The 25,407-nt window shown below is 35.9% G+C and overlaps 1 protein-coding gene and 1 long non-coding RNA gene across 6 annotated transcripts in view; one reads left to right on the top strand and one right to left on the bottom strand.

Annotated features, from left to right (window-relative positions):
* The first annotated feature begins 194 nt into the window (after positions 1 to 194).
* On the top strand, positions 195 to 24,605 carry LOC139979889 (uncharacterized). 5 transcript variants are annotated; one of them, XR_011797390.1, is made up of 5 exons: positions 195 to 1,288; positions 1,863 to 1,925; positions 22,062 to 22,115; positions 22,746 to 22,860; positions 24,467 to 24,601. It is a non-coding gene; the product is annotated as an uncharacterized lncRNA (long non-coding RNA). The 5 variants fall into 5 exon arrangements; XR_011797388.1 differs by lacking the exon at positions 22,062 to 22,115; XR_011797392.1 differs by lacking the exons at positions 195 to 1,288; positions 22,062 to 22,115 and adding an exon at positions 1,438 to 1,593.
* The window catches only part of LOC139979887 (vascular endothelial growth factor receptor 1-like), a 71,948-nt gene continuing 49,012 nt past the window's right edge, over positions 2,472 to 25,407 (bottom strand). The window contains exons 9-27 of the mRNA XM_071991077.1: positions 24,456 to 24,601; positions 22,960 to 23,155; positions 21,562 to 21,668; positions 20,471 to 20,663; positions 19,678 to 20,025; positions 18,440 to 18,763; positions 17,681 to 17,852; positions 16,874 to 16,995; positions 16,322 to 16,594; positions 15,418 to 15,560; positions 14,465 to 14,603; positions 13,726 to 13,830; positions 12,499 to 12,609; positions 11,810 to 12,120; positions 10,595 to 10,717; positions 10,119 to 10,189; positions 9,705 to 9,845; positions 9,310 to 9,415; positions 2,472 to 8,784 (exon numbers count right to left, since the gene is read on the bottom strand). Of these exons, the coding sequence (XP_071847178.1) occupies positions 8,248 to 8,784; positions 9,310 to 9,415; positions 9,705 to 9,845; positions 10,119 to 10,189; positions 10,595 to 10,717; positions 11,810 to 12,120; positions 12,499 to 12,609; positions 13,726 to 13,830; positions 14,465 to 14,603; positions 15,418 to 15,560; positions 16,322 to 16,594; positions 16,874 to 16,995; positions 17,681 to 17,852; positions 18,440 to 18,763; positions 19,678 to 20,025; positions 20,471 to 20,663; positions 21,562 to 21,668; positions 22,960 to 23,155; positions 24,456 to 24,601 (3,668 nt within the window). The 3' untranslated portion in view covers positions 2,472 to 8,247. The remainder of the gene's footprint in view (positions 8,785 to 9,309; positions 9,416 to 9,704; positions 9,846 to 10,118; positions 10,190 to 10,594; positions 10,718 to 11,809; positions 12,121 to 12,498; positions 12,610 to 13,725; positions 13,831 to 14,464; positions 14,604 to 15,417; positions 15,561 to 16,321; positions 16,595 to 16,873; positions 16,996 to 17,680; positions 17,853 to 18,439; positions 18,764 to 19,677; positions 20,026 to 20,470; positions 20,664 to 21,561; positions 21,669 to 22,959; positions 23,156 to 24,455; positions 24,602 to 25,407) is intronic.

The following is a 25,407-nucleotide window of genomic DNA, read 5'->3' on the forward strand; positions in this document are numbered from 1 at the left end:
CAAATAGAAAATACCGCCTGGTCGGTGGTATAGCTTTGATGTAATCAAACGAAAAGAGACCAAGAAAAAACCCACCTGAAAACAATGTACAAAATATTTCTTCTTAGTATGTTTTCAACATGCTCACGACATGCATACAGTGGCATCGGTGATAAATAAATTAACGAATTTATTACTTTAACATTCCCGTGCGATTTACAAAGTATCATATGCATGGATTACATCCACATTCAACACAAAATATTTAGCCTGCGAATGAAAAGTTATATTGGAAATGTTTAAGAAATAAATTTACACATATTCGCGGTGCATGCATGTGACATTAACTTGTATCTTCAAAAAAAGAAAATGAATTAAAATAAAAATTGTTCGTTTCGAAGCAGTTATAACAACACAATTAAGAAACAAAAACTTACGGATTTCTCTCGGCAGAAGTCCGGTCTATCCGCTTTGCAAAACCATAGACTGCATAGTCATGGAGTGAATACTTCCACTAAACAATAACATTTATGTATTTCGCGAAGACAAAATTACAATATCCTAACTTCCTTACTACGTTGTTCCAGGACTATAGGTGTTAGCCATATCACATAACTTTTTTATCAAGAAACGGTAAAGACATGGCTTTCGTCTAATACAAATCTGGCGTAATCCTCAGCCTAACCATTTCTACATTTCTACGCAATGGACACACACGTGGGTACCTAGTTGCTTTTTCACGGCGTTCCCTGTATTAGCTATCAACATATTTCAAACATTCCAACTGAATGGAGGGTAAACACAACAATTTCACGAATTCTATTCATATTATTACGAGGAACGCATAAACAAAGAGTAAATACACTCTACCGTGGCATTTTTATGCAGATTTAGAGGGTACGGAAAGACGAACGTTATTAAAACACATTGACCTACTTGTCATCCAGATATTTACAATTGATTTCTCAACACCTGGAAATCCAGATAATAGATATAGAAAGACGATCTACCCTTAGAATCATCTATTTTATAGACTAAGGCGTATCAACACAAAATTGCCGAGTTGCAGTTGATGTAGGCTATGGCACAAATGTAACTAGCTGCCTCTCAGGTTTTCATTGTTTTATTTCTAACAGTGACACAAGGAACGGCTACATTTAAAACGTTTGTGCCCATGCGTCCTTTTATTCGTTTCTGAATCAGTGTACTAGCTATATAGTATGTTTGTCACGTGACAGTTCATTTCTCTTTGTTATTCAAGATGGAAGCTACGAATTTCAAGCTAAGGAAGTAGAGCTGCGTCAATCAGGTTTGTTTATGTTTTATGCTACACTATGAGATATATCCCTCCATCAGAATAACTTCTACGTCCTGTACGTGGTTCTACCACCTGACCACTGGATGGGGGTCAGGGGTAAACTCTTACCATTATCATCGACGTAAGATTATTTACCGTGACGTGTTCTACTGTTGTTTTTTATCCACCTTACCATTAATTACAACAGCCCTGTTTGTTCTTGACATAAAGTATGTTATCTTACTTTGATCACATAAAGTGACAGCCTGTTCTGTCGATCTGTTACATTGTCAGCACGGATTGGAATATTGTGCTTGGTAAGACACCTTAAAGGAGCCTTTCAGTCAAAGGGCGTCTTTTAGAGAAACTTTAAAGTCAGGAAGAAAGCTCGACGGACGCCGTAAGTGTTACCAAAGATTCTAAGACATTCACAGTCTTGAGTTATAAACCTATATTATTCATTACTCGGACTGACTTAGATCCACAATGAAATTGTGTTTTTATTCCAATTCCAGTGTAATTAACAATTCATATTAATATGTACGCAAAGATTCATTAGTATAAGTTACCTTTTGCTTATCAACAGATGGTTTTATTTTCATCAAACAAACCTACTCAGCAGGGAAAGGAGACAATACCTTCAGTAATGGTGAGTTAATACTGTGTGTCAACCGTGCCTATACAGTAACAGACTACATGAATCCTTCAAAGAACTGATTAACATATTACGTCGTATCAGGATATGGTTAGGACACAAACACGGTTTTTCTCATGTAAATGTGACAAGGAATCACAACAGACCTTTTAGCAGTCTGATTATTGTCAACTTAAACACTCTGTAAAGTGTCACTTTGTAACAGTTTAGAAATTGCAAGCATGTTCCAATCTTCAAAACAATAAATAATGGTACTTTCCTACAACGTGGGGGAGGGGGGGGGGGGGTTGAGAGGAGGTACTTGCTCAAATCACATGACTACTGAAATTTAGTGACACAAGTCATGACTCCTTACAACACTGTACTTCACTGGTGATGTTTCATGTTGTCAATGACGTGACTGGAGTCATCAATCATATCAACTCTTTGCATCTATAAAATCAACCACTCTGAATACTACATACCTGAACAGACCTAATATCATACAGCAAATTCTATAAAAAAAAGGACAAAAAAACAAAACAAAAAAACATCCACAAATAACTGTACAAATGTCTTTTATTACTCTCTGCCTCACTGTGAGGGTTTTGTACATACATACTTGTTTCTTTTTTTTTCTTTTGGAATGAAAATAAGATATGTAAAATAAAATTCTGGCGATATTTATGAAAATGTAGCACCGATGACTAAATAGAATTTTTAAATAAGCCTTGATAATGATAGCAATCATATGTTTCAGTAGCAAAGAGACCATGCTTATATATTAGAATATATCACTTGCATAATTACACAGGACTACTCTCAACCCCCTCCACACTTCCCCCTCCTACACCCCCCCTCCACCACTGCATCCAATCACTGGTATTCAAAAGATGAGTACAAAGGTTATACATTGATCCATCTTAAGTATTGTGTGATAATCGAACAATGCTTTATATTCTATCTTTGCGATGCATGCTCTGGAATCCTTCATCAGATACAAGATATAATAATAAATATACCTGACTCCATATGCTCTATATACCAATGCTTGCATAAAACACATCGACCACTGTTGCTTGAAAAACTGAACATGTACTTTTATACAAAGACTCTCTGTAAAGCAATGTGCATTGTGCAGCGAGTTACATAAAGCAAACTTAGTAAACACAAGAAAAGCAGGAGGAACAGTTTAATAAAGATGTCTCATTTAATTAGAGTATTAAACCTATCCAATTAAGTGAATGACTAATTAAATTGTGTAATATACTCCTGCAGACTGACTGTGAATACAGAGCCATAAATATGAAAAGCCTCTTGTTTTTCTTCCGTTTTTTTTCTTCATGTTTGCAACAACCCAAGAAAAACTTATGGAACTACTTTTCAAGTTCCTATGTCAAATAATCAAAATACCCTTATGATGTGGGAAACAAAGGAAGAAAATTAATAAACAACCACAAAATAGAAAGAAAAAAAATTAAAGAAGGCAACATTGAGAACAAATGAGAGAGAAAACAAACAAATTAAAACACAAACAAACAAAAAGGAAACTAATCAATAACAGGTTGCATAGATTTCTAATTCATTTTCTTTTCTTATATCATTTATATATAATTATTCTTATTATGCAATCATAATGTAATTATGATGCATTCACCTAATATATGTAAGTTAACCTTTTCCAAAACATTAGAAAAAAATGTTTATCGTTGTAGTTGTAACTTGTTAAATAACTACAAGGTCTGATGGCACCACTTTATAACAAGTTGTAACTTGTTAAATAACTACAAGGTCTGATGGCACCACTTTATAACAAGTTGTAACTTGTTAAATAACTACAAGGTCTGATGGCACCACTTTATACAACACCAGTATATTAAATATGGACGTAGTTTATGTCCAGGTTATGTGAGTACATATATACATGATGTTACACTGCTACTAAACACCCTTTGCAGTTGCACCCACCCTACCTAGACATAGAGATGCTAGAGGTATTAAATGCTTCCTCTTTATCGATACATGCTGTGACGCTTACGCTAAACACCTCTATCGCTACCTGTACTAGAGAAAAATATGTTCAAGTGTCATATTATGCTCTGGCAATATACTGACAAATTTATGTTTAAAAAATTTATAATCTATCATGAAATTCTAACACTTTTCAGCATTAATATGATCGAGATAAAATGCCACCCAAATTAATTTGATAAAACCCTCTAGAGTGGCAGTGATGGTATTAAAAGAAAAGTAACAAGAACAAAACAAACAATAGTGTTTTGTTGTCATTGCCTAATTTACATATGCATAGAGAGCAATAAATATTTATTCCAATTATCTTTTCAATACAGCTAAATTATATATTATACATCTTTTGTGTGTGTGTGTTATTGACTAATACTGCATGGTCTACCATTGAGAAATTAAATTTGCCACATCACATTCTTGCAAAAACATGATATTTTTTTTGGTCTTTAGGGCATGCAAGATAAACCAAATATCACAGAGAATATATTTCAATCTGTCCTCATCTTTCCAGCGGGAATGAATTTATAAGCAAGAGGTCAAGAATGTTGTTTGAAATAAAAATATATATTTAGCAAGAGCATAGATAGTATTATTCAAAAAAATGTGAGAAATAATTAACTTTATTTGGTCATTTATCCTAAAAAAAAGCAACAGCGGATAAACATATGCGAAAACTTCAAAATAGTTGCACTATTTGCTTAATTTGCTTAGTTTGTAAGTGATTGCTGAGTGGACAGAAATTGAACAAAATTATCACATTCTAGGAGCAAAATTGTTTGATTGACAGTCTGAAAATGCTTTTCTGCTTTCACAACACGGTGCTTGAAGAAATGTGCTGTTTTTGGCTCAACAGTTTATGCTATTAGCAGTACATTCAAAATTATGTGACATTTTCAATGATTTTTACATGTTTATATATTTTTTTATTTATTTGCTTTTATACTTATTCTAATTTGCTTTTGTGCTTTTGTGTTTTTAAAGTAAATTTACAAATGAAGGTAATCCTGTCTGGTCAGCCTGTGATCTAACCCTACCAGTTCTCCTTAAATATGAGTGATTTAATTTTGCACCTAATTAATGTATAACTGTATGACTGATACATAATAATAAGAGTCTGCATGCAAACATTTTGATATTAATAAATCATGATTCAGAGAATACATAAAGGAAAAAGAAAAGACTTGCTTAAACGTCTAAAATTGATGAACTATAAATATTTCATAATGTTGAATATTTTCATCACATATGAGTTGCATAATCATTTAAATTTTTTTTTTGTTTTAACACGAGAGAGATTGATTTGATGCGTCATGGTATGAATAATGATATATTATGTCTGAAAACTAAACCAGAACAGTATGAGCTAGACGGTTCCCCTATTCACTTATCTATTGTTGCATCACTTTTCTAGTGCCACACAGGTGGTGTCAAGACCCACTTTGGGCCTGGGATAGTTATGTCACTGGGTCCCTTTTTTGAAGTCTTATTCTTTTCTTAGTATATCATGTAAACGCGAATACATTTTTCTGTATCACATATCTCCTTCGTGCCTCCAGGTTAAAGGCCCCCATCCCCCCCCCACCACGACCCCTTGTCACCAGGCCAGGTGACAGCCACTTTGTTATTGTGCTAATCAGTATATGTTACTTGTAGTATTTACTATCAGGGTCCATGGCAATTGGTCTAAGCCTGTAAAAGTAATACTGAATGATGCTTTTCTAGCAATAAGGGAGTAAAACAAAAGAGAAGGAAAAGGTTGAAAGGTTAGAAGAAAACTTAGTGAAGGTGATATAGCCTCAAACATCTAAACACTGGCAGTGAATGCTGATCATGTATGCAGGCAAGTAATTGAAAAAGAATTGATACCTTTTACAACACTTAAATGCAAGAATAAAATTTTCGAATACTCAGGCACTTTTTTTTGCAACTGACTCATACACTTTTCCATATTTACACAAAAATTGAATAAAAAAGTGAATAACAAAAAAAAACTTTTTTTTTCCTCCATTTCTTATATGGTATTTACATTAGAAACAAACATACACCGAAGGATGTTCTCATACAAAAATTAGAATTTGGTATGTTACGTTTGTTTTCACCCAATAAAATACTGAATTTCATGATGATCATGATCATAAATATACATCGGCAGGTAGCTTAAATAATTTTTTAAGGTGTTTGAGAGACCTTTAATGGCAGGGGCTCATTCATCAGATATGAACATTTTTGTTTCTACATAACTGTTAATTATTTTTAGATATGCCTGAAATTTGGCAAAGACTTTTTGCTTGAAATATTGAGCTTGGCCATTTCACTTTGGCAACATAAAAAAAGGGTCAGTAGCGAATGTCCTATTGATCTTTTTCTGCACAATCTTCGTTCAACCAAACCCAATTGCTGTATTTGATAACCGATGAAATCACAGAAAATACTTGACTCGGATGGGAAAACGCTCGATGAACTCCAATTTCATTTATCTTCATAACTGATGAATTTCATTTACATATTAAAAGTTGCTCTTATGCCTGGCAGATGTGGATTGAGAGGTATGGAACTCAAAACTTTTTCTTATTTTTAAAACATATTTACAACTATGAACAGCTGGCATGGACAATACTCCCTGTTCATATGCATAGCTTTCTACTGTACATGTTGGCAAGATCCCTACACTCCTTTACAAACTGCTCCAGTTAGCTTTAAACTTACTCTAGTTTGGCTGAGTATTTTCTTCACAGATTTCAATGTTACAATAGCTGATAAAGTTAAATACTAGTTAGGGTGTAATCACAGCACTCACTACCCTGGTAAATGTTGCCATATATGAAAACATCCCATTAGGGGGTTTTATTCACATAATATATTTCGTTCCCATGTAATGGTTAGGCTGATAGTAACATGTAATGGTTAGGCTGATAGTAACATGTAATGGTTAGGCTGGTAGTAACATGTTCTGTTGCCTCTTGTTAATAAACAAAAGATCAATGCACAACTCAGGATACACAGGTGTTGTTGTTTTAACTGTGAACAAGACAGTAATATTTCTTGTATTCTAACAGCCTTTTAACTGTGCAGTAGCCAACAAGATCAAATAGACAAAGAACTTTTCTTTTTGGATTGAATTTTTATTGAAAAGGTTAGGGTTTTTCATGTGCAGGTAAGGAAAAACCTACACCTGTTTCATTCTTTTTTTAGTCCAGCAAATGTCCTAAACTTCAGCCACTGAGGTAAATTTCAGATACTTCCTAATAAGGTATACAAACACTGCAAAATAATCTAAACAGAGGTAAAATATTGATAGCTTGGTTTTTGGGAAAATGAAGCTTAACTATACAAGTAATGGAGATTACACCGGTCCCTATTATTATCGCTATTATTATTCACTTCGACAAAACATAATTTTATACATTTGAAAAGGGGAGAATTTTGTTGAGAAAATAATTTTTGTTGTTGTTTGAATTGCACAAATGTTTGCTTGTTTTTTTTGCAAAATTTTTGCAAATTTTTCTTTCTATCACTGGGTCAAAAAGAGAAATGAAACCCTGAATGAAATATGGAATGATTTCATAAGTATCTGGCTCAAAACTTACCGGTCATGAATATTCAAAGACCAGGATTACACATACATACAATAGAAAATGGGAACGAAAAAGGTAAAGACATCAACAACAGAATTTCAGGAGAAATAATTAACCCAAAGCATGGATCTGCATACCAATACTCCATGTGCTTGATCTCAAATGGAAGGGAAATGGAGGGGTGGGGGGAGTACACACTTATTTTTGTCTCTTTCTTGTAGACCATGTATGAAATAAACTTTCTCAAGTTCATCTATCAAACATGGTAGTACACCAGTGAAAAAGGTGTCATGTTTGCTACCCCCAAACCACCTAATAGTTACATGCATGTTTGGAAAGAAGAGAATGTACCTTCATAGGCCATGACTTAATCTCAATGAATGAAATTTGAATGTACGAATGTTATAAACTCCTCCCATATATGATCATTCCTAACCTCTTTGGTGGGTTGAGTAAGGGGTGTGTATAGCTACACTAATACCTCTTCAGTGGTGAGAACTAACTCATCTTGTTATATTCACCATTCCAATGAGGAGGGAGGGGGTGGGGGGGGGGTTCCTTTGAGCTTCTCTTCCTCAAGTGACCCTTATTGTTCACATTTCCAAACACAATTGATTTGTCTCCTCTCATGCTTCCATTCTGGTTTGCTGTCTTTGAACAATGGCTGCCGCCATAACTCCTTCACAGTCTCTTCACAAATACTTGTCTCTTACTTGTCTCTCGTCCTAACCTAACTAGTACCCAACTGACACACCTTGCATGACCTTGCTATACTCGGGGGGTCTCTCGTCCTCGGACACGTAACCTCCTGAACGAAACCCGCTGGATGAGTCGGAGGACACAGACTCTTCGCTTTTGCTATTGTCCCTGCTTGTGAATGCATCGCCTCCATCCTCGTCAAAGCTGCTCAGGGGTACCCTCTCTACTGAACGGACGATGTGCCTCTCTGAGTCCCCCTGACTGGGTGGCTCCTGCGCCCCAGTGGTACACCCCTCATCTGCAGAGGGGTGAGTGATCCTACCATTCATGCTCAGAGAGACTGGTCTCGTTTCCGAACACTCTACCTTGTCGTTATCTAGCTCACATTCCTCCTTTGCAGCCTCCTCTGGAAAGTCCAGAACCTCCAGGTCGTTGGCGTCCATCTGTGTATCGTCTCCATCTGAGGTCATGAGGGGATCAAACTCCTGAGGTTCTGCCTCCTCTGCTAGTATGTAACTTGAGAGGGGACTCCTGGTATCCATCTCGTAGGGCAGATTTAGGTCCATGTATTCCTGACATAATCGATAGATACAAAATAATTACAGATTAGAAAGAATTCATCTTCACATCCTTATTATATATGATTGTTCGGAACATTTTATTTCGATTTGATTCATCGCCCCCACCCCCCACCCATCTAATTAAAAAGAAAAACAAATCAGAAAGGTTCACTATAAATGTCAATCTTATTATAGTACTTCCGTAGAATGTTCAAGAATAAATTTGGTCACACAATCTTACAAAAGAAAACTGTTCTTTTTTTTTGTACAGGAAGCATGCTAAAAATTTATGGATGATACAGTATTTCTCAACATATCTGCCAGTATAAACATATAAATTTGTGATAACTTTGAACTTTCAAGCGATCGTAACATTCCTTCAGTCAGTTGTTCATAGATGGATGCTTTAGGTGCCGCTGCCCCTCTTTGGGAAACAGGCATGCATCTATAATTAACCAACTGAAAGAATGGTACATATGTTGATCCCTTTTGCTGTTTCCATTGTATTTCTTATCTCAGTAATCAGTCATTTTTTACCTGTTTCACACTGTTCTCAAGTTGATCTCCAAGCTTACTGACCAACTCAGTAAACGTCGGTCTCTCCTCTGGTTCTGTATTCCAAGTATCAAGCATAATGTGGTATCTGTCAAGTAAAAGGCAACAAGTTTTGTCAGTAGATGTGAAGATTCAGATTTCAAAAGAAAGATTTAATGATGATTTAGACAGTAGTTTAATTTCTCCTTTAAGAATCAAGCCATTTAAATCTTAGTCATTTTCAAGGAGTTACTTTAAACAGGTGCCAGTTGAAAAAAATGAATTTTTATGAAGAGAGAAGCATTTGTGTTTTGCATTATCTCTTACTGTGAGATCTGTTCAAGAGACTATTATTGTTTGACTAATAAACTGTCCTATCATAGTCATTCTATACTTACATATCCAGTGGTGCATGCTCGGGGGAACACATTCTGTATCCATTCTTCAGACGGTTATAAAACTCCTCATCCACTGGTACACCAGGATAGGGTGACCCACCCAGAGCAAACACTTCCCACAGGAACACTCCAAAGGCCCATCTAACAATTCAAGAAAAAATTTATCAAAAAAATTATAATTATAATCATTTTTTGATAAAATATACAAAAATTTTAATTTTGTCCTTGACACATTACAAGTTTTTGTTGTTGACCACATTAACTAAGATTTGGAAGATATCTTCATTGATATAAAACAATGAAACATCAATGGTGGACACCGAGGGTTACACACCTAGTGAACCCTTCCAGACATATTAGTAAATTGATGCCAATAACATAGCTTCTGGTATAAAAAGTAAGTGTTCTACTCACACATCACTGGATGAAGTGAAGACCTTGTCAAAGATAGATTCTGGAGCCATCCACTTGATTGGTAACCGACCCTGCAGATGCAAAAAGATGAACACTTGATCAGGCAAAACAAATTGTTCAACATTTACTCATGCCAATACTAGGTGTAATCAAGGCACCCTGACAAACAACCCCCCTTGTACTAAATGCCAAAAACCTTTAGTGACCAAGTTTGTATTAGGGAAGCATTTGCTAAACTGGAACATGTTGGAATAAAGACTGCCCACTAGTCACTTGTGCACATCTTCTGCCTTTTCACATTTGCTTTATTGACATATTTCAGTGATTGAGACTCCTAAAAATAGGAGCAATAAGAAAACACAATAGAAAAAAAAAAAGAAGAAAAAACCCAAGCTATTTTTAAAACATTTGCTCCTTACAATTTCTCAAGTTTTTTTCGTAACATTAAAATATGAAAGAATGCAAAAGTGACTTACCCCACTCTTTGTGACATAGTCTGGATCATGGTAGATGTCACGTGACAGGCCAAAGTCACAGATCTTGACCACATTGTCTTCAGCCAGGAGGACATTCCTAGCTGCTAAATCTCTGTGGATGCACTGAGGAATGATAGCAAGATGAGTATACAATAACACAATAAAGCAGTTCAAGTTAAAGGAGATAAACTGACTCTCTCTCTCTTACCCACCTTACCACTCTTACCCCTCCTACCCACACCACTGCCACCCGCCACCATGCCAACTCCCAAAATATGATTTTTCACTGATGACAGTTGAATACTCTAAGAATCCCATTGAAAATGTGAGTTCAACTCCTGCATATAATTTGTGATTAAAACATTTGATTAAGTAAAACACAAAGGTGTGATGTCATAGATGAACACTGACAAATTGTTTTTATGTTTTTTCTTCAAAACATCTGATTCAAATTGGGATGCCTTTTAATATAAATTCAGCACTGCAACCGTTGTATTGCCAATTCCTTATCCCCTTAGCTAAAATATTAGAACACTATCCAATCCAATGACAAAACAATAAAGTGAAATATCAAACAAAAACAAGACATTGTGCTGCTAGTATGTAACTGTGACATCACACTTGTTTGCTTCAAGTCCACTTTGGTACACACTGTGATTAATTCCAAACAATCAAAATATGAAAAGCACTAATGTAGGAATAACATGTAAATTTGATCAGGATGCTTATAATATGTGCCCTCTTCATCGGTCAAACATAACCTTTTCCCCTTGACTATCGTTGTAATAACAGAAACTAACAGTAGAAAAATAAAAATAAAACCTCGACAGTAGTAAGATCTTCATGTAACAAACAAACAAACAAAAATAGCTGCAGGAACTAACAAACGGTGCGTTCCAATCATAAGGTCCCCGGTTCGACTCACTCCAAGATTAATGTAAGTCGTCCAGATACAAAGTTGTTGAAAATTGACAATTCACAATCATGGACGTTCAATATGAATGTAAGAGACTGACTTCGGTCAGCTTGCGGCTTTGATAAGCCAATAAGGCTTTGCGAGTTCCTGCTCGCAGGAGGATCTAAAATACATACACAATACCTTTCTTTATCCTACATCAGACAATGCAAATGAGATAAATTCTATTATGTCACTGATCTATTTTGTCGCTGAACAAATCATCTACGCGGCAAGAATGAGAAAACTGTATTAACTACCTTTTTGGAGGCAAGAAACTCCATTCCTCTTGCGACTTGGAAACCGAAACAGATGAGATCTTTCAGAGTGAGGACATCTGCCATCAAGGAATCTTCCTCCTTGTGGATTGCATCTGCGAATACATCATCGTCTTCATGTATCGTCATGGAGATGTGTCTACCGTTAACCATCATGCCCTGGCCGGTATTCTCTAGGTCCATGATGCGAGGGTATGCTCTCACCTCAAAACTCGGTACGAAGACCTTACGCCTCAGTTTCAGGTAGTCTGACAGGTTACCGTTGCAGCAGAATTCTGTGATGACTACCAGTTCTATAAAGAATGGTGCAGAATAGATTGGGTATCAAAATCATTTTAGATAGACTGGATGCAAATGTATTTTCAAAAAGAACGACAACCTAAGACTGAACCATAGCTTGAAGATTTTATCTTCTTACTATGAACGAGTTACTTCCTGTAGTCTCTATTCACTGCTACATGAAAATCAATCAGCTCTCATAACCTCCCCTGATTTAAAAAATACACCATAAATTATATTCTTTTTGGTATATGCAAACAGAAGGTTGATAGCACTACGAGCCTCTACTCACTGGTAGATTGAACACATCAACTAACCCCCTCCCTCCCCCACCCTCCACACTACCATAACACCCACAACAAAGGCCTACTTAACAAAGCACTAAACCTTACCATCTGTGGTGCAGGCACCCAAAAGGTTGACAACGTTCAGATGAGGTCCGATGTGAATTAACATCTTCAATTCTGTCATCAGAGCCTTGGCTTCATTCTCTGTAGCATCCTCTGTAAGACAATTAAACATAAACGAGAAGAACTTTTAATATTATAACCTGTGATATCAATAACAATTAAGGGGATAAATATGAATTTATAAAATTCAAATGCCAACAGAAAAAAGAGCAATTTGTACACTATTGATGATCAATGTTATGTTCATTAGACACTGCAATAAGAAGGATGCTGTGGGGGCTGCAGCCAGGCTGTGTATGTTGTAACCATAGGCACTGCTGTACTGTGTAGATAATCAGCCTAACTGCAGGGATTTTTGCAACAGCTGCAGCTTTTGTTTTCTATCTTTTTCTTCCACTCCTTTTTCTTTTGGACACATCGCCTTGATACTACCGAGTGGCCTGTAGGACAGTTATTCATGATGCTGTTGGGAAGGCCAAGGGGTAGTACCTATGTGACTCTGTGATGCCTCTATCGGCAGTATAAACCCATTCAATTGTTTCAGTACTATGTATATAAATACATAAGGCCATTAGAGCGAGGGTTGGGACAAGAATCGCATCCACCGGAACAAATTTGATGGGCGGCAGTGTTTGGATGGTGTTAGTACACAATGATGCAATAACCAATATAAACCAGACACCCAAGCCATTTACAGCAAACTAATGGAATATTAAAGTGGCTCAGGAACTCCACTTTATGTAAGTTCTTTCAACGATCAGATCATCATCGATAAAGATAATCCCTTCCTGCCTATTCCTCTTCCTTCCTGTCCTCATAATATGTCTAAGTGTCACAGAATATCATTGTTAGCAACACAGAATGATATTACAAGGAGCTACTTTGTCATCACCCAATAAAAAAACAGAAAAAAAAAAAAGAACTGGCCAGGTGGATGATTGAAAATATAAACCAACATAGATTAAACTGCAATAACCACAGATAAAAAACTTTGAGCTAAACTGTATCATCCAGTTTCTTCAAATTTTGTGTTTGTATTTGCAGTCAATTTAAAAGCAAAGAAAAGGGCCCGGGTTGTTTTTTTTGGCCAATTTTTTTTAGGCCAATTTATTTGAAGAATGTACAGTATCTACTTCTAAGGTGTCAAGTTTGATATTTTTGACAAGGATTTTGACGATCTTCTGATAGGGAAATAACAAGATTGTTTACCTTTTAACATCTTTACTGCCACTGTGCTGTATGTACTGTTCTTTTCAATCCCAAATGCAACTGCCTTGAAGACTTGGCCAAAAGCACCACGACCAAGAGGGATCCCTGAAAATAAGAAACAGGAGGGGGAAAAAACACAAGATGAACAGATAATTCTCTCGTGATAATGTTTATAATCATTAACCACTCAGTCTACAGATTAAACTTCATACTTGGAAAGGAGGGAAGTTTGTAAATATTGAATATATGCAGAACAAGATTGTATAGATGTTGACTGATCCTTACCATAAAATCATAGCTATGGAACAATTGAAGAGTGCAAAGCAAATAATGAGCACAATTTCAATATCAAGAGACACAAAGTAACGTCTCATTTCTCTGTCTAAAGGACAGGCTGTGTTTTATACTGTGAAGCCTTCAGAGTCTAAAAGTTGTACAAATAAAATCCATGTTTTGTGACAACATTCAACAATTAACATAATTAAAAGCATAAAAGATGCTGAGAAATTGGGAAATTAGGTAAAAAAATATGAATATCAAAGAATCAGAATGCCGTGTAAAAGGCTTGCAAGATCTTTGACATATAGGTAATACCATAGCAATTGCATTGATTCACAAATCCATAAACATGTGGTGACATGTTTATGCATGGGAGAAAATATATAAAAACTTGGGACATTCAGATTTGTTTCAACAATCTTCTCAAAAGTGTGAAGAAAAATTTTGTTTAGTAACTTACCAAGCTTCAGTCTTTCTCTTGGAAATTCCCATTGTTTATCATAAGGAAGTTGTTCACAGATGTCTTCTAAGTCCAGAACATTTCCAACGTTGATGGGAAGCAACATGTCATCCCCTCCAGAAATATACTTGCGATTACTCTGCAATAAAGGAAACATTCAGGCCATAATGTGTAGTCATGAAATGTACATAACTATCTCACCCTTCCGTATCATCGTCTGTGGTTTATGAAATATTTAACATGATGTAAGCCATCACACAGAGGATGATCTTTTGAGAGCGTGGTGGCCAATAGGCTAAGGCGTCAGACTCCAAGGATTGCTGGTTTGATTCCTGCCTAGTTCATTACATTGTGTCATTGTGTCATTGGGCAAGATGCTTTATCTCACTTGCCTCTCTCCACCAAGGGGTTAAATGGGTACCTGTGAGGTAACTTGTCATTGGGCGCAGTATAAATGCTGCCGACTGGAGGGATTGTCTCTGGGACAGGTTATCATTGACTAGGGGTAATATAACGTCTATAAAGCGCTTTGAGACCTATCGCTGGTATAAAGTGCTATATAAAAAGCAAATATTATCATTATTATGGGCTTGTAAGCCTGTTCAAGAATGTGTCATACATAGGAAACAAAGGGAGCTGCAGCATACTGTATTGCAGTTTTCACACAGCAGGTGCTTCTAATCGTCAAGATAATCTCTATTGTTTGATATTATTGCCTCAGCCTTGCTGCAAGGGAGCTGCAGCATCCTGCAGCCAGGCTGCATAGGATGTAATCTTTTGTACTGTGCAGTTTCATACAATAGGCATTGCAGTTCACACAGCATGTGCTTCTAATTGTCAAGATAACCTCTATGGTTTGATATTATTGCCTCACCCTTGCTGCAAGGGATCTTGCAGCTGCTGCAGCTTTTGACACAGTGCCTGAGTCAAAAGTGAAAATGAAATCAATTTACCTGTCTAATGCAGAGGAGACAGGGAATGATGATGATGAGACAAATCAGAATGAAACCGCTTAAGATGATGACAACTAGTAAGGTATCCTGATTCTCATCACCGATATTTCCAAATACATGGCTGTTTCCTTCAACAGGTCCTTCTAAAGAATCAGAAAATAGAGGATATTTGAATTAAAAAACTGGAAATTGCCTTTTTGGTATAGGAAATTTGGCTATGAATTAGGGAGATATCATACTAGCTGTATGTTCAAAAGTGTCAAGCATTAATTGATGATACAAATATTGAAAAGAATTAAATATGGTTTCCACACTTTTGAGCAAATGAAATCCCAGACCTTTTTTTAAGACCAGATAACAATATTTTATGATTGCAAAGCTTATACTCAAATTGCTACCTAATGTTAAGCTACCTATAGCAGGGATTACAACGTCTAATGAAATTAACTGAAAATGTACACTAAAGTCCGATATTCCATGACATGTTGATGCGTGTACCACTGTATTAAAGAATCTAGGTGATGCTACATCAAACTTTTTCATTATCGGATCATGTTAGAAAAGTGTTTCAAGTCTTTGGTCCTTAGAAGGGATGTAAAAATAACCAGGAGTTAGAACTAGAACGAGGATAGCCTGACAACATGTCTTTTTTCATGTAGCTACGATGTTTTAAGTTATTTGATGGGTAATAACAGTTGATTTTGTCCATGTGAGCTTAACCATAAACATATATACATCCACAAACATATCATAATGATAATAACACCAAACTTATACAGTGATCTCATCAGTCAAAGGGTGTTTCTAAAGAGCTTTAGAACAAGAACAAATTACCACCTTACCATCATCTTAACTAGTCATTTATGGATGGGTAGTCATCATTAAAAGAGATGGTTAAACTCACCGACCCTGAGTTCCACGGTGCTGTTTGATGAGCCCACCGTGTTGTTGGCTTTACACATGTATATTCCACCGTCCGATCTTTGCACACTGATCACCACTAGATTACCGCTGGGATTATTGTAAAGCTCTGGTCTCACTGGCACAATGCCCGAAGTCAGGTTGCGGTACCATGTCAGTTGCGGTTTGGGATTTCCACGGACGATGCAGCGAAGGGTGGCATTGGTTCCATTGACGACATGAACTACACTTTTGCCAGTATCGGCTGATGCTGGAACTAGAGACAAAAATGTCGGGAAAATTAAATAAAGACTTTGATGCAATACTCGAGTAATCGACTTTTAAGCTTGACGTATAAGTTAAAGATTTTTCCAGATGACCCCAATCAGATAATATGACGGCACCCACCCACTTCCTTAATTCTTCTCCCCTTTCCTTTACCTCCTTTATCCCCCTCCCCCCCTCCAACTCCTATTCCCCACCAGCTCCTCCCCTTTTGTTCTTTTGCTGGAGCATTGAAAAGGAAAAAGTCGAACTCTCCCTGAATTTTTCTTACCTAATACATTGACGGTCATACTCCGTGAGACATGTCCTCCTAGATTGGATGCCTTGCAGACGTACTGTCCTTGATCAGAGACGTGGACTCTTCGCCTAAAAAAGACAAGCCTCACTCTGTCGCTGCAAGAGAGAACGTACAGAACAAAACGGTTCTTTATTACAAAGGAAAGTACATTTTATGACTCCCTATTGTGTTTGTGTATGTGTTCAGGTCAAGTGATGGTACACAACTAGCAACAAACACTATCTCTGCTTCCTACGTAGCAAACACACTTGTAGTTATTTCCATACTGGTACTTCTCTTCTTGCGTAATTAATTGTACTCATACTTGTACTCGTGGGTTTGTTCTTGCACTCGATATCGGCCAGCAGTAGCATACTGAAGGTCGATTATGAAACGCTGGAGCAAAATAAACTACTCGTACATGCAAGTAAGTCTAGACCAATGGCTCTTTCGTGGCAACCTTAGTCGGAAATGTGCCGGTATTAGAGTCACCGTTAATTTCTGATGGAGGCCATGGACCATGGGAGTTGGGGCCCTGTAAATGATTTATTTCTGCATAGTTAGTTTCTTTTCATCTATGTACTCTTTGAAATGAGTTATGAATCCCTGAACGTTTGGCTGACAAGACTAAAATGAACAGTATCTTAGTATTACTTGGGATGCTAGGGTGTCGACACATATGAGGGTACAACTTTCAAGTATCATCACAACAATGTAAAATTACATTCTTCCTAGAATAAGAAAGCTACTGGGATCAAGGGTACTCTCCATTTTAATCAAAAGAAATATCCACAAACTGACCTCTGGTAACCTATGACCTCCATCGACCTCCCCGCTGATATCTCGACTCCATCTTTGTACCATGCTAGAGCTGGAGGAGGGTCACCAGTGGCCTCACAGGAGAAATTTAACGGCTGAGCAGACTCCAGAAAGTCCACCTGGCTGGTCAAGACTATTTCAGGTTTCTTCACATCTAGCAAAATTAAGCAACAGTAAAATAATACATAACATTACATTGCCAAAAAAAAAAGCCCCTCTCAATCACAAGATCCCCATTTGATTTTGGACAAATTTTTCCCTGAGGTATCCTCTTTTTGGCTAAATCATTTGGAAAAATTATATTTAATTTTTTAATTTTTTTAAAATTTTAAGTTTAAGATTTAAAATTTAAGATTTAAATTTAAGATTTAATTAAATTTTAACTAGCATATCAAGATGATATAAACATCAGCAAATTTTCTGGATGTAAATGAAATAAAGACCTGTATGAAAACATTTATGCTAATGAGGTTGCAATGTAATAACAAAACTGTGGCTTTGCATTCTGTCACATTCTTGCTTGAATACTTTTTCAAAGTTTTGGAACCATAAATGGAACTTTAATCACATTTTGGGTGGGGGGAATGGGGGGGTGCCAGTTTCTGTTTAACAGGCAATGAATACTTAAGAATTTTCTGTTTATACATATTCTGCACTCTGTAATTACTCCGGGGCTAGAACATGTAGGTCTCCTCATCAGAGCACCTGACTATTACTTCAGCCCTGCTATGTAATACTCACCATGCACCGTTACTGCTGTTTCGACCATGGTTGTTTCCGTGTCAAATCTGTGTCCAGCGATACACCGGTACTTGTTACCGTCGCTGCGGGTCAAGTTCCTAATGGTCAACATGGACACTAATGTGTGACCGTCCTGCTTGTTGTCTACCGTTAACCTGTCGTCCCGGTTACTATCGATGATCACAGAGTTCATACTGTTGTTGCCTAGACGCCACTGAATGATGGCGTCGTACGCATAGATGCTCGCTTTGCAGGTGATGTTGAGGATGGAGCTGACGTAGGCATTCTTTGGAAGTGACTCTACTGACAGACCGTTTGGAGCAACTGAATTGTTTAAAGAAAAGTTTTAAAAAAAATTAAAAATAGTCAATGGCAATCTAAGGACCAAGGGCAATAATAATAATAATAATAATAAATGATATATATACTTATATAGAACCAAATCAGTAGACAAAAGTCACTGCTCAAGGCGCTTTACAAAGAAAGCAGATTTAATTTACAAAAGAGCAAGCTGTGAAAAGATGGGTCTTAAGTAGACTTTTGAATGTAGAAAGTTTAGAGCATGTTCGAATGTGATCTGGTAACTTGTTCCAGAGGTAAGAGCCAGAGTATTCATAGCTTTTGTAACCATAGGTCTTCAAGTGTGGTTTAGGAACAGTTAAATACAGTTTGTTGGAGGAACGAAGTGTGCGAGTTGGAATATATGGCAAGAGAAGTTGCGACAGGTACACAGGCTGTTCCAGATGATGAGCACAAAAGGTGAGAAGAAGTACATTATACACAGATATACATTTGTTATGAATTTGTAACTGGTTATAGGTTTCTAGCATGCAATGCACAAACGGAAAACATTGTTATATAAGAATACCAGGTTTCCTTATCAGTGTCAAACATCCGTACAACAATAAAATGTAGCTGACCTAGGCATAGGTCCATACACAAGCCTAGATTCTTTACAATAAACCGATGTTACTTTATAATAGCAGGTACATTTCATGATTTATTGCAATTTTGAAAGTTCCATCACATAGATATCTCTTGGTATAAATATTAATTTACAAACAACAATTAAGCAACTTGCAAAATAGTTGTTGGAGTCTTCACCATTTATTTGAAGGAATACAAAATCGAAGAGTCACGCTTAAGACATGCACTGGTATGGGACTTACAGGACATACAGCAACTTAAAATGTTGCATTAAGGTACTTCAAACTGTAAGATATAGCTGAATAACAAACCTGTTGGAAAGTAGCGTACATCTTTCATTACGTGTTCAAACCTCCCAGAACTTGCAATACATCTCAGTATTCCTGGGTCTCCCTGTGTTTTGCTAGAAAATTTGAGTCTCTTGTGGTTGTCATCGTATACGGTAATCGTGCTGGCATTCATTTTGCTTAATCTATCCGTTGATATACCCTCGGAACAATCCGAATCTGCCACACCACAAGGCGCAAAGTACCAGTTTACTACTGGCTTCGGATAGCCATCAGCTAGGCAGGTTAGAGAGTAGACCTCGTCCATGTTAAACAACTCGGGCACAGTGTTTATTAGCTCTGGTAGAATGGTTATCGAAATTGTTGGCGCAACTGAAAAGTAGATAAGTCAAAACACATATTTTGTTTGATATTTCTCTGCCACAGCCAATCGATTTTTTAAATCATCTCCTAATGTTAGAACAAATAAATTTACAGATGTCTATTCATCTGAGATGACAGAAATTTAAATATAGAGAAACGTTAAAAAATGTTATCACTAATCCTTCACAGGTTGATTCAAAGAAAAATGAAATCTGTTGTTATTTTTATTTTTTATCATTTCATTTAGTTCTCTTGCAGAATCAGTCATTTAATACCCTGAGAATTGTCTATCCTCTAGAAAACTGCTTGAATTATGATCATAAAGTTATGAATATAGAACTGACTGGCATATTTTTAAAACTATATGGAAAACCCTACTTTAAAACCTCATAAAGGAAGTCTTCACTGGATTAATATGTAAAGCATTTGGTCATTTTCTCGTAGCGATATTTACCAATGACAATGACAGTGAATGTCACATTAGTGGTTTCGTAGTCATTTTGTCCGACCAATGAATATGTCCCACTGAAGGAGCCATCTTGCACATTGAGTAGTTTCAGACATACTGTATCGTCCTTCACACGTTCCTGGTACCGGCTGTTGTCCGGGCTTAACTGCTGTCCATCTTTAAACCAGAAGAAATTGGCCTAAAGTTGCCGAGGAGGGGAAAAAAACCAGACATATCAGTCAAAATTTCTGTCAGTGTTTTCAATAACATTTAGTCAGTGTTTCAGTATAAAAATATATATGTAATAAATATAAAACCTATTTTTTCCGCTAATAATAAATTGCGGATATGTTTTTAATTACTCATAGCTGTTTCTTATTGTTTGCATCTATGGATAGTTTGATAAGTCTTTTAGCTGTTACTGTTTCATGCTAAACAATGTACAATGCTGGCATAGATGACTTCTTTAATATCTGTTAATGTGTACAGCCTTTTGAGTGTGTGCGTGTGGTCATATGGAGGTAGTATAATAAGCATGTACCACCAAAAACAAAAAGAAATTGTTTAATGAAAGTTGTTCACTCTTTTTTAAATTTTCTCTAATTTTGATTGCATTTAGTTAAATTTTTCCCTTTTTTTGTTGCTAAAACTTCAGATCAATGAATTTGATCATTTCCATGTTTCTTTCTAACAACCTTATGTCGTTAAAATAAATATATGTCATGTTTTGTCTTTGTTTCCCTTGCAATCTCACCAAATGAAATTGAGTACAGATATATAAATTTCAAAAGGAATACATATCTCAAAAACATCATCTTGAGGAATTAATTTAATGAAAATTTCACCCAGATGCTTTGAATAAATTTCTAATTTTCTCTTTTGAAATATCAGAAATAAATTAACCTCTCAAGAAAACCTCTAAATGTTAATACTTTGCAAGCCCTTATGAACGATAATTCCATTGCAAAACAATTTCATGATTTATTTGACCAGTTTAACAGCTTAAAGAAAAAACATAAGTTATAGTTGACTTATATTAATTGTAATTCACTGCAAAATGTTGCTTTGAAAACAATTTTTAAAACTGAACTCCTCACCTGTGGTAGAACTGAGGTCGAGAAAGTAACTCTGTGTGTGCTTCCATCCGCCTCAATTTCATGGGTGTTACCCTGCCCTAATGGAGTTATATGAACATAACCTTTCTCTGTGGGGAGGAGAAGAAAGATGAATATGAGATTTCTTTTAATTAAAGAACCATTTTTTATTTGCTCCAGAAAAATGTAAACCATTTCTGTCCAGTTAATTAAACTTCTTGATTCTCAAATATATTTGTGTAATCAACTGTACAGACCAACTGTTTGCTTTCACATAGATGGGAGAGAGATTGATGAAAATATGGTATTGAATTTACTGATTAAATGATAAAGAAGGAAACAGGCACTCTTAAGGAGAAGGAAATCTGATCATCACTTAAAACTATGTGCTAGAGAGATATTTTGTGATGGTCAACTTTCCCCAACTGTCTGTTCCTTTTTCAAGGGACTTGTTGTTTTATCAATTCAATGTGGAATTTCTTCGTAACAATTTTTCCTTTCAGTTTTTGGTTCATGAATTGCTTCAACCGGGATAATTTCCCAACACTATTACCATGGTAACTATACTAGTAGACTGTCATATCATTCTTGAAAACACGCTATTACCATGGTAACTATACTAGTAGACTGTCATATCATTCTTGAAAACACGCTATTACCATGGTAACTATACTAGTAGACTGTCATATCATTCTTGAAAACACGCTATTACCATGGTAACTATACTAGTAGACTGTCATATCATTCTTGAAAACATGCTATTACCATGGTAACTATACTAGTAGACTGTCATATCATTCTTGAAAACACGCTATTACCATGATAACTATACTAGTAGACTGTCATATCATTCTTGAAAACACGCTATTACCATGGTAACTATACTAGTAGACTGTCATATCATTCTTGAAAACACGCTATTACCATGGTAACTATACTAGTAGACTGTCATATCATTCTTGAAAACACGCTATTACCTTGGTAACTATACTAGTATACTGTCGTCATATCATGCTTCAAAGCACTTGTACTGACAGTATGAACAATTCCTTTGACCTTTACTTAAAGGGTGTGAGACGCAAAAAAAATAGTGTGTCATGAAAACTGCAGTTTATCAAAGAAAATTGTCCCAACCAATGCAAATTTGCACTTTTTTAAATGTCATTTTTTCTTATGCTACGAACAAGATTTTTATAAAACTGAAGAAGGATACTCCTGCAGAGTACGAATGTCACAGTTCATGGGAGTACTTTGAGAACTGGACCATACTGTCACAATCAACAAATATTTCTACTCTAGCAGGTAGGTAATTTTGTCAAATTTACATCTGTAAATCTAAACGTATAACCTACCTTTCTGTTTAGACTACAAATTAAAGTACTGAAAAACAAGTAGCCTCACCTAAAACGTGGATTCCCACAGAGTCTTGGCCATGTCCTTCAAGATTCCTGGCATTACATGTATAAGTGCCATTATCGAACAACGATGCATTTTTCACCACTAAGGTGGAAATGTATTCCCTCTTGGTACGACTATCTGACGTTATTCTATCTGAAGTACTATTAATAATGTGGGTGTCATTCCGTTGTAGATTTAACTGTTGAGGGGAAAAAGTGTCAGAAACAATGAAATACCTTTGAAAAAATTGATTAAAAAAAAAATTCACTTTGTTTAATATACAAATAGCATTACTTAACCAAGAGGCATTGATAGAAATTTACAATGGATTAATTATTCCTGGCTATCTTTTTTTCTTTTCTTTTTTCTCCAAAACTTTTTACATTCAATAGATACAAAGATAAAAAGGTTAACTGTTAACAAGTTTCAAACGTAGAAAAAGTAAAAACCAAGACAAACATGTTTCTGTGCATCTATGACATCACAACTGTTTGCTAATTCAAGTGCACTTCGGATACAAAACATGTCAATTTTTGAATGCTGTTATCTCAAAAATGAAACATGGGAATTGGATGCAAAGTAAACATTTATCTGATTATAATGCTGATGGCAACAACTTTTGTGTCGGTTTTTGCCTTTGAAGAAGTTCGAAACAGTCATGTTATATTTGCTTACAAAACATATGGTTTTGTAGTAGATAAAGCAGATTGTTATTGTTTGTTTTCTACTCTCTTGGTAAACATTATTCAGCAATAGGCAATACTTCTCAATAGTGTTCATACATATGCAGTAATCTAGAAATAAGAGTTTAATATGGGTGTATATGTGAAGTATCTAAGTATGTATTTTGTGCAATGCCACTGGGCCTGATAAAGAAATCAAATCTTGGATTCATATCTGAAGTATGTATTTAAAAACTTAAATAGAATATAAAGTGAAGAAGGACAACACTAATCTAATGATGTCCTTTCCAGTTCATGTGATATGGCAACTAGTGTAGGTCACTACTAGTGCATATAGTTATTGATGCCATGTGACTGTAATTAAATCTCCAAAACATGCTTTGTTTTCTTTAAGTTTTTGGCATGCTGCGGCCAGTTTTTGCATATCTAGCACTTTCTATGTTACTTTACCATTCCTTTATATATGTGTAACTGGATCAATGTGTATAATTCCAAGCCAAGTTTAAATTGGATGTAATGTGTACTCTGCATACAGTGCATGTGTATATAATATTAACTTTTTTCTTACAGTTCTTTAACAATTTGACAATTTCCATGGCAAAGTGTCAACTGTGACCTTAAGATTGCCAAGTTACTAAGGCAACAATTCATAAATAGTAAAACAACGTAGAAACACATTAAATACTCATTCAATTGAAGAAGAAAAAAAACACAACCTGCAAGATATGTACCCTTTGGCAGCCTTTTTGAAACTGGCTTCTCTAATATAAATGGTCTGTCAAGTTTAATTTGGAACCCTATTTTAATTTTTTGTACCTTTTTGGCAGGATAATCCCAATAGAGATCTGCCATTAGCGTGTTGAGAGGAGCCTCCACCCTGCAAGTTAGGTTGAAGCCACTCCTTCCACTGATGACAAACCAATGAGATGCAAACACCTCAACAGTTGGGCGGACGTTTCTTGCTGCAGATGATAAGAAAATGCAACAGAGAATCTATTGTTAACATATCGTCCATGAATTTTAGAAAGAGCTTCAAAAGAAAAAAAATGGGAACCATTGAAATCATATTTTGGATATTAACTTATTAGCATTCACAGAAAAAAAAGGGACATGGAATAAAATTATGTTATGAAAATTGGCTGAGCATTGTTTATTTATGACTAGTGCCCTCTATACTTTACAGTTTAATAACTATCCCTGCAAGCCTCTGAAAGCAGCTCTTTCAATATCGTCACCAGTTTTTACAAGAAAACCAAATATTATTCCGAATATTCAAACAAAACATCCCTCTACAAACATTCATCCCATGTTTGTTAAATTAGCATGTAATTAACAAATACTTTCGATTGTATACATTTTTGTGGTCCAGCCAGAAATGTTTTCCTTTGATAATAATCACTTGCAGAAGTAATTTGTATCAAAATTCTACCAAAAATTTGCCAAAAACCTATCAAAGTAAACTTAAGACATTTTCTTTAGCTCATCAATTTATAGAAATGGCATAGAAATAATATGTCTGGCACACTGAGAAATGATGACAAACTTAAAGTTGCCTACATATAAAGCACATTGACATATGCACCAATCTGTAGAATTAATTACAAGAAGAAACCTAGGACAATAATGTTGGCCTAATCTCTGTTGAGTGGAGCAATTTGAATACTCAGCAAAAAGAAAAAGAAAAAAATGGGGGGGGGGGCACTTCTGTGGGTAAAGATTCCCAGGGGTGCCCTTGGCAATGCAGTCAGACATAAATCAATTCTTAACT

This window comes from Apostichopus japonicus, chromosome 14, assembly GCF_037975245.1.
Source record: "Apostichopus japonicus isolate 1M-3 chromosome 14, ASM3797524v1, whole genome shotgun sequence".
Classification (NCBI taxonomy): domain Eukaryota; kingdom Metazoa; phylum Echinodermata; class Holothuroidea; order Aspidochirotida; family Stichopodidae; genus Apostichopus; species Apostichopus japonicus.